General features: G+C 32.4%; 2 protein-coding genes across 2 annotated transcripts; both read right to left on the bottom strand.

Annotated features, from left to right (window-relative positions):
• Positions 1 to 7,748: 7,748 nt before the first annotated feature.
• Positions 7,749 to 9,210, bottom strand: LOC141692104 (F-box protein CPR1-like). The gene is made up of 3 exons (XM_074496843.1): positions 8,208 to 9,210; positions 7,996 to 8,033; positions 7,749 to 7,906 (listed from the first exon to the last, which is right to left on the bottom strand). The coding sequence occupies exons 1-3, from the start codon at positions 9,059 to 9,061 to the stop codon at positions 7,749 to 7,751; spliced, it is 1,050 nt and encodes a 349-aa protein (XP_074352944.1). The 5' UTR covers positions 9,062 to 9,210.
• Positions 9,211 to 11,018: 1,808 nt separating this feature from the next.
• On the bottom strand, positions 11,019 to 14,173 carry LOC141692902 (F-box protein CPR1-like). Its single transcript, XM_074497858.1, has 4 exons — positions 14,060 to 14,173; positions 11,756 to 12,931; positions 11,557 to 11,630; positions 11,019 to 11,460 (listed from the first exon to the last, which is right to left on the bottom strand). Exons 1-3 carry the CDS (start codon positions 14,116 to 14,118, stop codon positions 11,591 to 11,593), a joined length of 1,275 nt encoding a protein of 424 aa, XP_074353959.1. The 5' UTR covers positions 14,119 to 14,173; the 3' UTR covers positions 11,019 to 11,460; positions 11,557 to 11,590.
• Positions 14,174 to 14,958: the final 785 nt, after the last annotated feature.

The raw sequence follows: 14,958 nt of genomic DNA, 5'->3' as shown, positions 1-14,958 counted from the left end.
TTTAAAATTTCACGTCCGTTAACTCGCGTTGCCACGTCAGTGAAATGACCCAGCCCAGTTAGCAAACCCAGCCCATCTACAAACCCGTTTCTATTATAACCCACCCTCTTATAACAAAATTCCCCAAAATTACTTACTTGATAACAAAATTCCTAACTGTAACACACACCCAAATCCATTCTATTGTAAACCTAATTTCGGAGATGGTTCGAACTCGATCAGGAGTTGAAGTTCGTACAATTCAAGAACCAAATGATGAAGACGAAATTGTGATTGAAGATGATGACGCTGGCATAGATTATGAAGTGGATGAAAATGCAACCACCGGAGAAGAAACAACGTAAGTAATTACCCGTCTTGTGTTTTTTAATTATTAGGATGCTTCAATTAGGGTTGAACCCGTCCTGTTTTTTTCCATTTTATTAGAATGTTCTGTACCTGTGTAAATTAGGGTTCTTTAATTATTTACTTACATTTAACAGGGATAATTTGTATAATGTTATATTATACTATGAAGGTCATTTTGTGCATGTTCCTTATCAATCGTACACAAGTAATGTGAGAAAACTTTATAAGCGTATTGATTTTGAGAAGCTTAGTATTGATGATTTGAAGAAATTATTTAGTGGTCCTGTTGGTGAGTTTGATTCCCTGTACTTTAGAACTCCTGAACTAAAGATTTATTTGCTTAATGCTGAATCGAAGCCAGTACTAATTAAGTTGGGTAAGGAATGTGGTAATAACACTGTTTTGTATGTCTACCATGTTATTGTACCTACTGATGAGTCTGATATGGAAAGGGAGTATAGTGATGATGAGTTTGTAGAGATTAGGAAATCCAGTAGAGAAGAAAAAAAGAAGATGGATGAACATGAGAGGGAAGCGAATTTGAATGAAATGTATGAGATTAATGAAGACAGTGAATCAAACAGGGGTTTTTATCCTAGTAGTGAGGAGAGTGATGAAGAATTTTGTTATGCTAATCCCCCCCTGGATATGATAAAATGAAATATGTAGATGAGGTTTTTAATGTGCATACACCTGCCAAAGACATAAAATTTAAAGTTGGTCAGATATTTGGTTGTAAAAAGGACTTTAAAGAAGCAGTAAGGTCAAATTCAACGGAGACTGGTAGACCCTACCAGTATGCACATGATGATTTAAAAAGGGTTCAATTTGTGTGTGCACATGGGTGCCCATTTAAAATGTGGTTGGGATATGATAAAGATAAGGACAGGTGGCAGATAAAATCAATAGTAAATGACCATAATTGTGTTTGGAACCATAAAAATAAGCTAGTGACTACTAAGTACCTTGTCGAAGTGTTTGGGGATAGGATAAGAAATGTCCCTTCTTTCCAAACTTCTTGACATGGTGCCACAAGATCGCACTTGCATTTGATACCATTGAAACGATATTCAAAATCAGGGTCGTAATGTTTACCACCCGCCCATGAGTTACTGCTACTTCCGAACGGATTTCTAACTGACGAACTACTGCTTTTCGTACTGGACATAGCAGATGCTTTGAGCTTGATATGAACCCTAATTTTGTATAAAAGGGGGAGAGTTTATAAAAGAGGGATGATATACTGGGTTCTCTAATATTTGGGTCGGGTTAGATGAGGTCCATATGCCACAAATCAGCCATGTCAGACTGCTGAGTCATTTTTCCATCCAAGATTTAACGTCTGTAACGGCAAGTGACCTATGTGAAAATTTTAAAGAGATTTGTGAGTTGACTGACAGCTTTTTGAGTTGGAAGACCCAACTGAAAGTTAGTAGTGAGTTGAGTGACCTAACTGCCATTTAACCCTTTTAACAAGAGAGGGGAAATTAACTACTCCCCTGACCCTCTGGACCCTGGTCAGATATATCATGCAGCCTTCATGTTTCAAAAGACGGAAATCGAAATTAGTCGGAATTTGTTGATAAAAATAACCTGTACTTCCTCCGTCCCTTTAACATTTGAAATGAAGAGTTTGATACGTATTTTAAGACTCTTATTTAGTATAGTTCCATAACTTATTTTTAATATTTTCTTTTTTTGAATAAAAATTTAATGTTTGAACTTTTATTTAGAAAAAGAAAATTTTAAAAATAAGTTATGGAACTATACTAAATAAGAGACTTAAAATGTGTGTCGAACTTTCAATTTGAAACGTTAAGAACCTAGTGGGACGGGGGAGTAGTAATTAGTTGGACAATGAGTAATTAATCGAAATATTTAATTGAAATACTAAGCGGTTGTATTTTAAAAAATATAGTAATATTTAAAAGTTAAAAAAATATGCCCTGTTTATTCGGATTATAAAATCAAACTAACGTAAAAGCCTGTACGAGTTATGGGCCTTTATATATCTTGAAATACTATCTCGAAGAATTTGAATTTATACTGAAATAATTTTTGAATACGATAAATAATTATTTTAACTTTTTACTGCATTGTCTTACTTCTTTTTTTTCATACATATTATTAAAGTGGTACTGGATAATTTTAGTGGTGAGAGCTTATTTTTTTATCGTAAAGTTCGATTTTAGCTTACCTCGAGAATTTTGAGATTAGATATTTATTGTAAGCTATATGTTAATAAAAGAAATTGAAACTATGTCATTATAACAAAAATATTTGAAGTTTGTTTGTAAAGATATGCATTGTGTCACTTCAGGGTCGGGGGAGTACAATCCCCGCCCCGGATCTCCGAACACACCTTGAATTCTTAAATTCTTTTCATTACCGATCCCCATCAGAACGAGAATCCCCACGGGGATGACGGGGATGCGGGAAATAATTAAAACAATAATTTGCATTTTTAGTTTATATTTTAAGTAAAAAATAGTCTAACAATTCGTAATATATAAAAATATTGATAATATCTCATATTTTTAATATCAAATCATATTGAAATTGATTTATAATGTAAATGAATGAAAGATTAAAATGTGTATTATAATATAATATAAAAAATTGATCAATAAAATTATAGATTATTTTAAAATTATTATAATTATTTAAATACTATTTTTATAAAAATTTATTTAATTAAATATATAAAAATATATATACATACTCTATATATATATATATATACTAAGAAAATTTATAAATGTGAAATGAGTGAAACAAACTGAAAACAAATATGAGGTGAGCGAAACAAATATAAGGTGGTGACATTTTTAAAATTTTATGACGAAACTACAAAAATTAAATAAAAAAGAGACCCATAAATAATATAAACCAACATTTTATTTACTCGAAAATTAAAGTAATAAAAAATTGATAAAAAAAGAGGATGTGGTTTATTTAATAATAAATTTTAAATTAAGTAAGGATGTTATGTAGCACAATGGTAGTGATATGAAATATTTGATTAGGCCGTAGGGGATTTGAGGTTTGATTCTTAGTAGATACAACAATATATCTATTTTTAACAAAAAATTGTGCGAGAAATCGCTTTTTTTTTCAAACCCACCTTATTTTCAGATTATTGATTCTTACACCGGAGATGAATCGGAGAATAATCCTTTGCTTTCTCTTCCTTTTCAGGTCATGACCGAAGACTGTTCTTGCCTACTGAAGAAATCTGAGCGTAACATGAGCCTTCATCTTCAACCTCTTCTTAGAATTGGATAGAGTATCTTCATTAGCAACCAGGGTTTCAAGTGTACAGACTGCTTCTGCAATTTGAACAAACTGGTTCCACAAGTTCAGAATTTCCTTCTTTCTCACAATCTTTTGTCCTCTGCCATGGTATCCTTTTGTACTACGGTCTCGTCCCCCCTTGTTATTTTTCCATCCTCTACCATTGTATCCTCCAGCACTTCCTCCTCTGTTGTCTCGTCCTCCCTTGTTTTTTAATCCTCCATTTCTATTGTATCCCCATCATTCCTCTCCATCATCATCATCACCTTCCTCCTCTCCATCATCACCTCTTTCCTCCTCCTCTCCATCATCATCATTTTCCTCATCTCCATCATCATCACTTTCCTCCTCCTCTACATCATCATCACCTTTCTCCTCCTCCTCCCTTGATTTTGAGACATCACCTAATGTCTTCATTGTGTTCTTCCGCGATTTTTTTCCAATTCTTACTTTGTATGCACCTTCAAGAATACTAATTTTGGTCTTGAAAAAAACGTCTTAGTTTTTAGCAGTTCTTCTACAAAAGGGAGTAATACTACCACGACCTTCCTTCATGTTTTCTTCAACCACCTTATATAACATATCTCATATTATTATTTGTTTTCGACACTCATTTGCCCTTATTTCTTGTAGGATCATTTTCAGTGGTGATCTTTTTTTCAACCAGGGCCAAATTCATATCATTCTGAGCTTTCTTAATCTGATCAACCTTTTTAATGTGAGTTTCGGGAGTCCTTGCTATGTTAAGACAGTTATAGTAATTATTGTTAGAGTAAGACCTGCAAAAATTATCAAATTTGTTATGTCTATAAAAATAATTTTTTCTTCGAAGACAGAAGTTCAATGAAAACTGTTGCTTACAGGTGAACTGTTTTAGCATTATTTTCATTCATAATACAACAGAATGGATGCATTTCGCATTTTCTCCCCAAAGTGAATCAATATGTTAATGTTCTTAATCATTGAAACTGCATTCAATTTAGGTGCCCTCACTAAGTGCCTTTTTTAGCCATATATTTGCGGTAATCCTCAAATGATTCGCCCTCGATAAATGGCTTATATCTCATACGGTCTTTCCTTTAAAAATCATAAATAATTTAAGTTTTTTGAGATATGTTGAGAAATGCATCGGTAACTGATCTCCGATGTTTCATTATCAAAGACATTCACATTCATGAAAAGAGTGATTTGAAATTCAAAGTGAAGAAAAAAGTGTATAGGAAAATAAAAGACTCCAGCTATATGATTTTTACTTATGAAGGCATTCACAATCATGAATCCCTCATTCTCTATTCTATTACTAAAACCCAAATGCACATGATTAATAACTTCCTCCAATTACAAGATTTGATTCACCAGGAAGTTATTTATCTTCAGGTAGATATAAACTTTATTTCAGGTGTTTCATGTACAAACTTTATATAGACTAGCAAAAGACATGTCTGAAAATTTAGATATCTAACAAACCACAAAAAACCTCACTCTCTGTAGGCTGAAACACTAATCTTGCGACCACTGTGGTTGGTGTACAACGCCTCTAATTTTTCACATTTTCAACAACAAAAATCTCGTTGATGGAGCTAAATTATGATCATTACCACAAGATAAATCTTTTAAACGATTGGTATTAGAACTCTCATCCTTAAAACACACCTTGTCTTTCTATACTCGAGTTTTCTTTTGTGGTCTGATTAAGCCATGTCATGTAAAGACCAGGTAATACAAGTAATGTTGTACTTCTAATTCTGTCTAATTTTATCTTTGAACTGCACTATTATATCACTTAAGAAAGGAACATCTCGAGCTCATAGTACAGTATTATGTACTCCCGTATAGGGCTGCTCATGGGTTATCAAACTCGTTCAAACCAACCCAAACCAACCCTTATTTTGGCCGACCAAACCGAACCATCCAAACTCATGGGTTAGTTGGGTTAAATTTCCGTTGGGCCAATTATATTGGGTTGGTTTGAATTTTAACTTTTTAAAATCCTAACCCAAGCCAACTTGGTCTAATTGTTAAGTATCAGCTCATTTCCATCATATATTACTGACAATGCACTAGGCAGTAGACAAATGAAGTAATAACAATAATATATTTTGAATTTGTTCGTAATTTTGTACAAAACTTTTTAAATCGAATTGAACTCGGGTAATATAAAGCGGACAATGAGGTGCACTATAATAAGGTGCTTTCACAAACTATTATGTTAAACCAATTTGATTGGTTATACTACTTTATCATATATTTATGCAGAGCAAAAGTAAATTTTGATAGGTTGTGAAATTAATAATTTATATTTCTTGAATCAAGATTGTATCTTTAACTTTTCACTTATTTTTCTGAAAGTTGTGTTTGTCTTTAACTTTACATTTGTGGTATAAAATATCTTTTTACTTGTTTTAATATATCTCTAAAAATAATAGAATTACATGCGATCGCAGTTTAGTAGGATAAGTAAATTTTGTTCAGTAGTTTAAGAATTTTAGGATATATATATATATATATATATCAATATTTATTTATTTATTAATAACCAAAATTAAGGAATAACCGTTGAACCAAATTATATCACATTTTGATTATTATAATACAGTATAGATTCAACTCATTCAACCCATTCAATCCAACCTAACCCGACTCAACCCATCACTCATATAATAGGGTTGGGTTATAATTTTTTTTTTATATTAATGGGTTGAAAATTTTTAAACCCGAATTAAATGGATTGGGTCAGTAAATTGTCGAAACCGACCTAACTCAGCCCATGTGCAGCCCTACTCCTGTAAGTATCTATATAGATAATAAGAGAAGAAAACTCGTTTTATATTATAATAAAGGGCCATTATTAGACTTTTATATTTATTTTGTGTCAAAGTCATTTTCTTAATAAATAACTGATAGAAAGAAACCTTATATGTAAAAATGAAATTTTTTGACACCATAACTAGTACAAGTTCTAAGAGTAGTAAACTTACAACTTACGAAACTATGACACACATATATATACTAGCCTATAACCAAATGCACGGATTGCTTTTAACATTCGATAGTTTTAAAAAATATATTTTATAATATATTTTTTAATAGTTTAAAAATAAATTGAAAAATATATTAAGTTATAACAATATATGTTTTATAATAATTTGAGACTTGAGTGAAAATAAATAATATAATATAATATGTTGTTCATGGGACCCGAGCCCTGAACTTGTAGAAATTATTAAAATAAAGAATATAAAAGTTTAAATATAATAAGTTGTTGACGGGGTTCGAACCCTGAATCCATGAGAGCGGTTTAAATATTAATATAATAATATTTTATTATTGCATCCAACGGTTCTCATCTTTCTGATTTTAGATCTGCGGTTGTTATTTGTCGTACCGAACAACTGACTACCAAATAGAGGGTGTTTTGCTTATAATAGTATAGTATAGATAGATAGATGCCAATTTATTTAATATATTAATTTTTTGTTTATTTAATGTGAACATACTAATCGGTTAGTTATATGTATTAATTTTAGTTTTTTGTATATAAAATATTAATACATACAAATTATATTACTTGTACATATTGTAATCACATCATATGTATTGATAATTAATCGACTTATAATAAGTAAATTTGAGACATTACATAATTCTTTTAATAAACATATATAACAAAAGAATATAATTACGCGACCCACACAAAAATTCTTAAAAAATACCCATGTTTAGGTTGCTAATCAACTACAAAATCTTAATATTTGATATTTAAGAATAGGTAATAGTCAAGATAACTATGCATTGTTTTAGGAGCATAAATTATAATTCTCATCTTCACTCATCTATGGCATTGTTCAACATTTTTCTGCAAACTGAATATGTCACACACATGACAATGACATTAACTCCAGGTGGTTGATCAGGCGAACACTTATAATTACAGTTAGACAAATTCTGTCCTGTTAAAATTATCCGTTTTTCTTGTAGTGGTTGATCGCAGAGCAAAAAACGCTTTAAGTAGAAATTTCAAATTACACAGTAGAACGAGAAATTTCACAGAACCAGATAATGCAGTTAGTATTACAGAACATAGTCTTATAATCCAGAGTACATACCTAGATAGAAATAGAGATAACTAGGTGAAGTTCATGGTAGTTCAAAACTTTTGTAATAATTCCAGCAGCATTCTTCTTCCTGGCATATTGTGTCCTCCATCCAAAAACCTTCAGATCCCCTGGAACATTTTTTCCGCGAAACGAACACTTACATGTAACTACAATTAACAGATGAAATGTTACTTTAGGTAATAATGAAGATCAGAGGACAACAAACAAGCTAGCTATTGTCCCTTTAAGTTTTAACCTCGTAAGAACTTGAATCCCTTTGCAAGAAAGGTGTCCCTAAAAAACAACCACATCAAAAAATCATTACTTCTAGACTAGTCGTTGCTATAAACAACGATCTAACAACGTGTTTTCAAGCTAGAAATGAAGATCCAACACATCATTACTGTGGTATATAACTGATTATAAGAAAATTAATAAGATACGTGATGAAAGAGATTTGATTAGTACCTATTATTGTTCTTTCGCTCTTGCTGCTTTTTCTTCTTCTTGTGTTGGTGGTTCTGCAGATGCTTCCCATCAGAACTACAATTATAATCTGGTGAAACAAGACTCTGAGTGTAAGCATCCAAATCGAACATATCTGGGAGATCGGGAATCTTAAGGGTCTTCACTTTCTTCTTTTCAAGGTTATACCATATCACCTTCTTGTCCAATTCTAAAAGAACATCTCTGCGGTTCTTTGAATAAATGATTGGCCTAACAGCCATACAAGATCTGATAATTTTTGGGTGGTCCAGTGAAAATACCTTGCACCACGTATTTTCAACACCATAATCATTCATCTTCCATATGTCTATACGAACAAAAGGATTGAATTCAAGCAGGCAAAGGGATTCGTCAAAGAGAGCTAGAGTAAATTGATTAGGATACTTATGTTCGACCTCAGGGAATGGAACCTCGCTATAAGTTTCAACCCCAAGATCAAAAGCAAGAATAACGAAGCACCTTTCTTGAGTCTTGAATGTGACCCAGTGCAGAGCTCCACATATGAAGACACCCCATGGTTCAATAAACTGGAAGTCACTAGAGATGTTTTTAAGCTGTTTCCATGAGTTAGTTTTTAGGCGGTATACTGTGACCTTGGAGCCAACAGCTGACAAACTTCGACCACCAGGCTGAAAAATTCTCACAACCTTGTAGTCATCGTTAACACCATCATACCCAAAGCCACAAAGCTGGGAAGACCTGTCAAGGTTGAAAGGCCGACGAAAATCAGCAGGTGGAGTAGGCAACATTTTGCACTTTCTTGTTGCGGGGTAAGAAAATCTCTGGCTTCTGATTATACAAGCAGAGCAATCCATTGCATGTCCCCACAAGTCCAGTACCGTAGAGAATAGATTTCAAAGGTTCATCAATTTCTTTCGTGGTAGGATAATTTTGAGGATCAAAATCCAGCGAATAAATAAAAAAACCTCTAATAAGAAGACTAGCATCGGTGTTCCATTCAACAGATCTCTTGAGATGTGCTTTAACGAATCGTGGACTATCAATAAGAGAACACCATGGTTTACATACACATCTACATTGCAACAGAGTCTTAACCGGGAGACGATCTAAGATTTGAAAAAGCAGATCTTCTGTCAGGTAAGGGATCACATTGTGACTGTGCATTTGGGATTGGTCAAGTCCACTGCTAAATTAAACAGGTAAAATGTCAACTAAGTAGAAACATATTGTGATCAAGTGTATGTACACCAAGATTTATCATTAATATTAATATTATTATCAAATTTCAGATTGAAATGTAATCAAGAAGGATAATCTACAGAAGTTATATAACTACACTTGCATGTTTAGTGATTCATATGGCACAGAACTTTCAGATCTTCATGCACCAATGCTAAAAAACACTTACTCCCTCCGTCTCAATTTATCTGTCATGTTTGACTTTTTGTGATCAAATTGACTCAACTTTGACCGTATATTAAACATCAATCTTTCATTATTATGAAAAACCGAAAAATACATATTAAAGTTGATTACGTGTACTTTCTAATGATATAATTTTTATAATTTTTTTCGATTATATACTATATGAAATTTTCAGTCAAAATTTGGTATAAACCCTATCCTAGTTTAAAAACTTGAATCCTAAAAACTACTTGATTAATAAATCTCAATATCAAATGTAAAAAAGGATAATATACTGGAGTAAAAGACTTGCATGTTGAGTGATTCATGGTTATTAACACAAATTCAAAATTGCACTAGGCAAATAAAATTGCAAATGTAAATAAGAATATTGTGTAAGACCTGGAAGTAGAAGAAGAGCTGCCATCAGAAGGAAGCTTAGACATCATAGTATTTTTCTTCTTCTTCTGCTTCTCAGTTCTTTTTTTTTAGGGCATCTTGTGCTTCTCAAGTTTGTGCAGTTGGGCAGGTTAAAGTAGACAAATACATTTACAGCATTTCTTAATGCCGTTTGAGCTGCCTTTAAAACTAGTATATGGGCTGTTTGGCAAATTTTATAAGTTAACTTATTGACTTATAAGCCCGCAACAACTTATTGACGAGTGTTTGTCGACTCAATTTATAAGTTGAATTTACAACTTATAAGCTGATAAGTTGAATGTTGACAACCACGTATTTTTTCTCAACTTATTTTTTATTTTTCATTTTTATATCAATTTTAGTTTTAAAAAATATTTTTTTATATGTTAATCTAACTTAAAGTATAAGAATTAAGATAATTATATTTAAAAGTTATTTATTTTAGTTCATTTAAATAAAAAAATTCTGACTTATAAGTTAAATTATCCAAACACTTGTATAATTTATAAGCAGTTATCAACTTATCACTTATTAGTCACTTATTCGGTTTAAGTCATAAGTTACTTATTTTAAGATTTTCCTTTTAGTATCATTTTTTAAAATAAATAAACAACCCTTTTAGTATCATTTTTTAAAATGTCTTGAAAATTGGGATATGAAATTTAAATCTAAAGGATTGAAAGTATGAGTAAATGAAATTTTGTACTCCTATTTGCTTTATTTTTATACACAATAAAAAGGTTAGTATAATTCGGCAAAGTGTGGGATGGAAATGCCCAAAATCATATTTCAAATTTTTATCAATATCTGGTGAATTTAATTCAGGTTTTCGAGCCGAAATCGAACTTATCAAACTTTTGCGACCAACGTTTCAATCTTAATGTGCTTCTACTATTATTTCCAGTAATTTAAAACTCTGGAATAATAATTTCATACAACCCTGCTACAATCCATATCAAAAGCCATACTCAGACGTAGCAAGTGAAACTGACATATTGACATTAACATACATGACAAACATCATTTTCCAAAATAAACAATAAATACTCGTGTTAAATGAGCCAATAAGTTCGACCAAAAAACTCGATCAACTCGTTTCAGGTTCACTTCAAAGGAAAAAATCCAACCTTGGCTCGATTCAGGCAAAACTTGGTTTGGCTCTGCTCGTCCCAAGGAGCATATACGATCCGTCCAGGAAGCATATACTTTTACAGGTGCCAAATGAACTCACATATTTTATAAAGTAATAAACATGAACTGGTCTCTGGTAGCATATCTAAAACAAATACATATCAGCAAGTGAAGATGATGATATTCGTCTAATAGTTTTTGAAAAAAATTAAAAATAAAAAACATGCAATTCCAGCATTCTTCGTTCTGCCATATCTTCTCCTCCAGCCTAAAACCTTCTGTAACCTTGCATTCAAACCTGGAATAATGATTAAAACTGTTAGTTCCCAACTTCACTTGTTAAGTTACATGTCTCACTCAAAATAACAAACAAAATCACAGGATAGAACGTTACCATGTTTTCTCTTCACATTCTTATTGCTAGTGTCTCACAACACCAACTTGAATCCCTTTGAAAGGAAATTGTCCCTACAAACAATATCCAAGATTAAAGCTCCAAACTTTTCATGTCACGAACAAAGATCCATCACAACATTTAGCTAATGTTCACAAGAATGAAGAAACTAGATAAGATGTGCAGGATATTTATTTACCTCTTGTTCTTCTTTTGCTGTTTCTGTAGTTTTTGCTTCTCTTGTGGTTGCTTCTGCACCTGCTTCCTGTCACTGGTATTATAGTCGGGAGATACGAGACTCTCGGTGAAGACTTCTATATCATAGACATCTGGTGCATTGGCAATCTTGATAGTCTTAAAGTCCTTCCTTTCAAGGTTGTACCATATCATCTTCTTGTTGTCCACTATTGTAAGAACATCCTTCTGATTCTTTGAATAAGCAAGAGGCGATAGAGATATACCGGATCTACTTACTTTTTGTTGTTCCAATGAAAATAGTTTGTACCAAGAATTTCCCACCCCATAATCTTTCATCACCCATACGTTTATATGAATGTCAAGGTGGAATTCAGTAATGCAAAGGGATTCTGCAAAGATACCTAGACTCATCTCCTCACCAATATTACGGGGCATTTGAAGCTCCTTATAATTCTCAGCTCCAACATCAAAAGCAAGAATTGATGGGCAGATTTCTGAACCCCAAGGCTTAACTGTAATCCAGTGCACAGCTCCACCCACAAACATACCCCATGGTCCTACTAATCCGAAGTAACTAGAAAGATCTTGAAGACGTCTCCATGAGTTATTTTTTAAGCTGTAAACTGTGACCTTATAGCCAGAAAAATTCTTATCATCAGGCCGGAGAATTCTCAGAACCTTGTAGTCATCATTAACAGCATCATACCCAAAGCCACAGTAGGAACCCCGGCCAAAATCCAAAGGCCCGCGAAATTCAGTTGGCACAGGAGGTAATTTTATGCATTTTCTGGTTGCCGGGTTCCATAAGAACATGTCTACAACTATATTAAACAAGCAGTGTAAGCCATTGCACGAACCAACAGCTTGAGTATCGCGGAGAAGTGTCTTTAACGGTTCATCAATTTCTACAGCAGTGGCATTATCCAGAGAACCAAAATCCAGGGGCACAGAGTAAGTGATATGACCACCAATAATAACGCCAGTATTCGTTTTGCTTTCAATAGATCTCTTCAGATGTGATTTAACAAAACGTGGACTGTCAATGAGCGAGCACCATAGTTTAGATACACATCTGAAACGTAACAAAGTCTTAACTGGAAGGCAGCATAAGATTTCAGCAATAAGATGTTCTGCAAAGTAGATGGTCACATTCGTGCTTTGTGATTGAGGTTCATCCCTACATTAGACAAGTAAAATGTCAGTTGCACTTCAATAACAGCACAACTTACAAATAATAAGCCTCTCAGCAAACAAAAGGGACAATTAAACATTACCATCTCATACACATTCAAGTCCATCTACGCTGGCACTGAATATTATATGTCCAACCCTATTCTCTGATTAAAACTACTTAATTACCCCGATAACCATTTCTGATAGTTTACACTGACTTGTCTCAGGAAATCGAAGACCATGGAAAAAGTACTAAAATGGTAACTTGATATCATCAAAATTCACAAATTAATAGCTAAACAGATAATTTATCTGTACAAGTTCTAAGAAAGTTAACATCCAACACAAGATACCTTAATCTAGCATTGGATGGCTACTATTTCTAAGCTTTTGCTTGTGGTTTATTGTTACGTGTGTAATAACAACGGATTGTCAGTTTGATTTGTATCTTCATGAGTCATGACTAGGATAGTTCCAGTTCTTAATTTTGATCTTTGTCGAAATCCACTAGACAACTTTCATTTCCGTAAAATAAAACCCTTCATTTAGCAAAATGAATTAGTAGTTTTAACACCTCATGCGAGGTACAAACAAACTAAAGGTCGTGATTGGCACTATAGTCAAGTACTTTACGCTACTACATTGGTAAGAAAACAACATTTTTAAAAACATACTAAAAACAAGGCTAAGACTGTGTATGATCCTTTTACATTACAAAAAACTATTCACTTAAAATAAATAAGTTCATAGCGATTTTGACTGAGCTAAGGACTCGTTTTCTGACTTATAAGTCTTTGCCAAACAGAACTTAACTTATAACCTTAATTGTAGAAAATAAGTACTTATTTCAGTTATTTCATTATTATGCTAGGGGATTGTCAGTTCCTTTGAACATAATACAACCTAAATAGTAACTTATGACAATTAACCTAAGTGTTAGATATATATTTAACAACATTGTAAATTTTAGCAATTTCGTACAACACAGGAAAACGACACAAAAATAACAGATGTGAGTTGATCTTTTTGGTACACGACCACGAAAAGTACACGAACAATTTGTAATCACAAAACAATCTAGATATTCATACAAAAAGCATAAAATGAAAGATAAATTAAGATTGAGTAGGACCTGGAAGCAAACGATGACGTACTGCCATTAGAATAAGAAGACGTAAGCTTGGACGTCATCTTCTTTTTCAGTCTTTTTGCGATGAAGATTGTGAAAAAGCGCTCCAAAAGCTCGCTTTCAAGATTATCTTTCAGTTCTACTAAAGAAACATGTACTAATGGGCCAAAAGGCCCAACACTTCCCTTTTTAGTTAGATTATTTAAGAAACATGTACCTATGGGCCAATAGGCCCAAATTCCCATTTTTCTTTATAGTAGTATTAGATTTTTTTTATTATTGTTATTATTTTATTTAAGTTTACAACTTTTTTAATAATTAATTAGTTACTAATTTTTATTCATAACTCACAATAATAAAATTTTAATAAGCATGTTATGCAAATATCTGACAATTAATAGTACCGAAACGATTCTGCTTGAAAACTAATGTTGTAAAATGTAACTCTCAAATTTTGGACGTTTTATTAAAAATAACTTGCATAACGAATTTTCAACCCCATAATCATTTATAACAAGAACATCTGCACCAAAAGAGGTGGTATGCAAGTCGATTTGACAATTCGGATAACCGGTTGATTTCGGATCAGATCAATTTCAGATCGGATCTGCTTTCGGATTATGATATATTTGAAAACCATTCAGATTGGATCGGTCGGTTCGGGTCTAATTCAGATTAAAATCGGATAAATTTCGGATTAAAATCGGACAAAATTCTGTTCAGCTTAAATTCGATTTGGATATTTTCGGATCCTAACTTATTTAGTTTTTCAATTTTTGAGATTTAAAAAATATATTTTTTATTTAATTTAGTATTTTTAATATAATATAATGTACTTTTACAAAAGAATATGATTAAATAAGTATGTTATCATAAATATAAAATTGTTTAATGTATAAATT

The sequence above is a fragment of the Apium graveolens genome, chromosome 10 (assembly GCF_009905375.1).
Source record: "Apium graveolens cultivar Ventura chromosome 10, ASM990537v1, whole genome shotgun sequence".
NCBI lineage: Eukaryota > Viridiplantae > Streptophyta > Magnoliopsida > Apiales > Apiaceae > Apium > Apium graveolens.
Note: the sequence above shows the minus strand (reverse complement) of the source record. Positions and strands in the feature narration are given on the sequence as shown.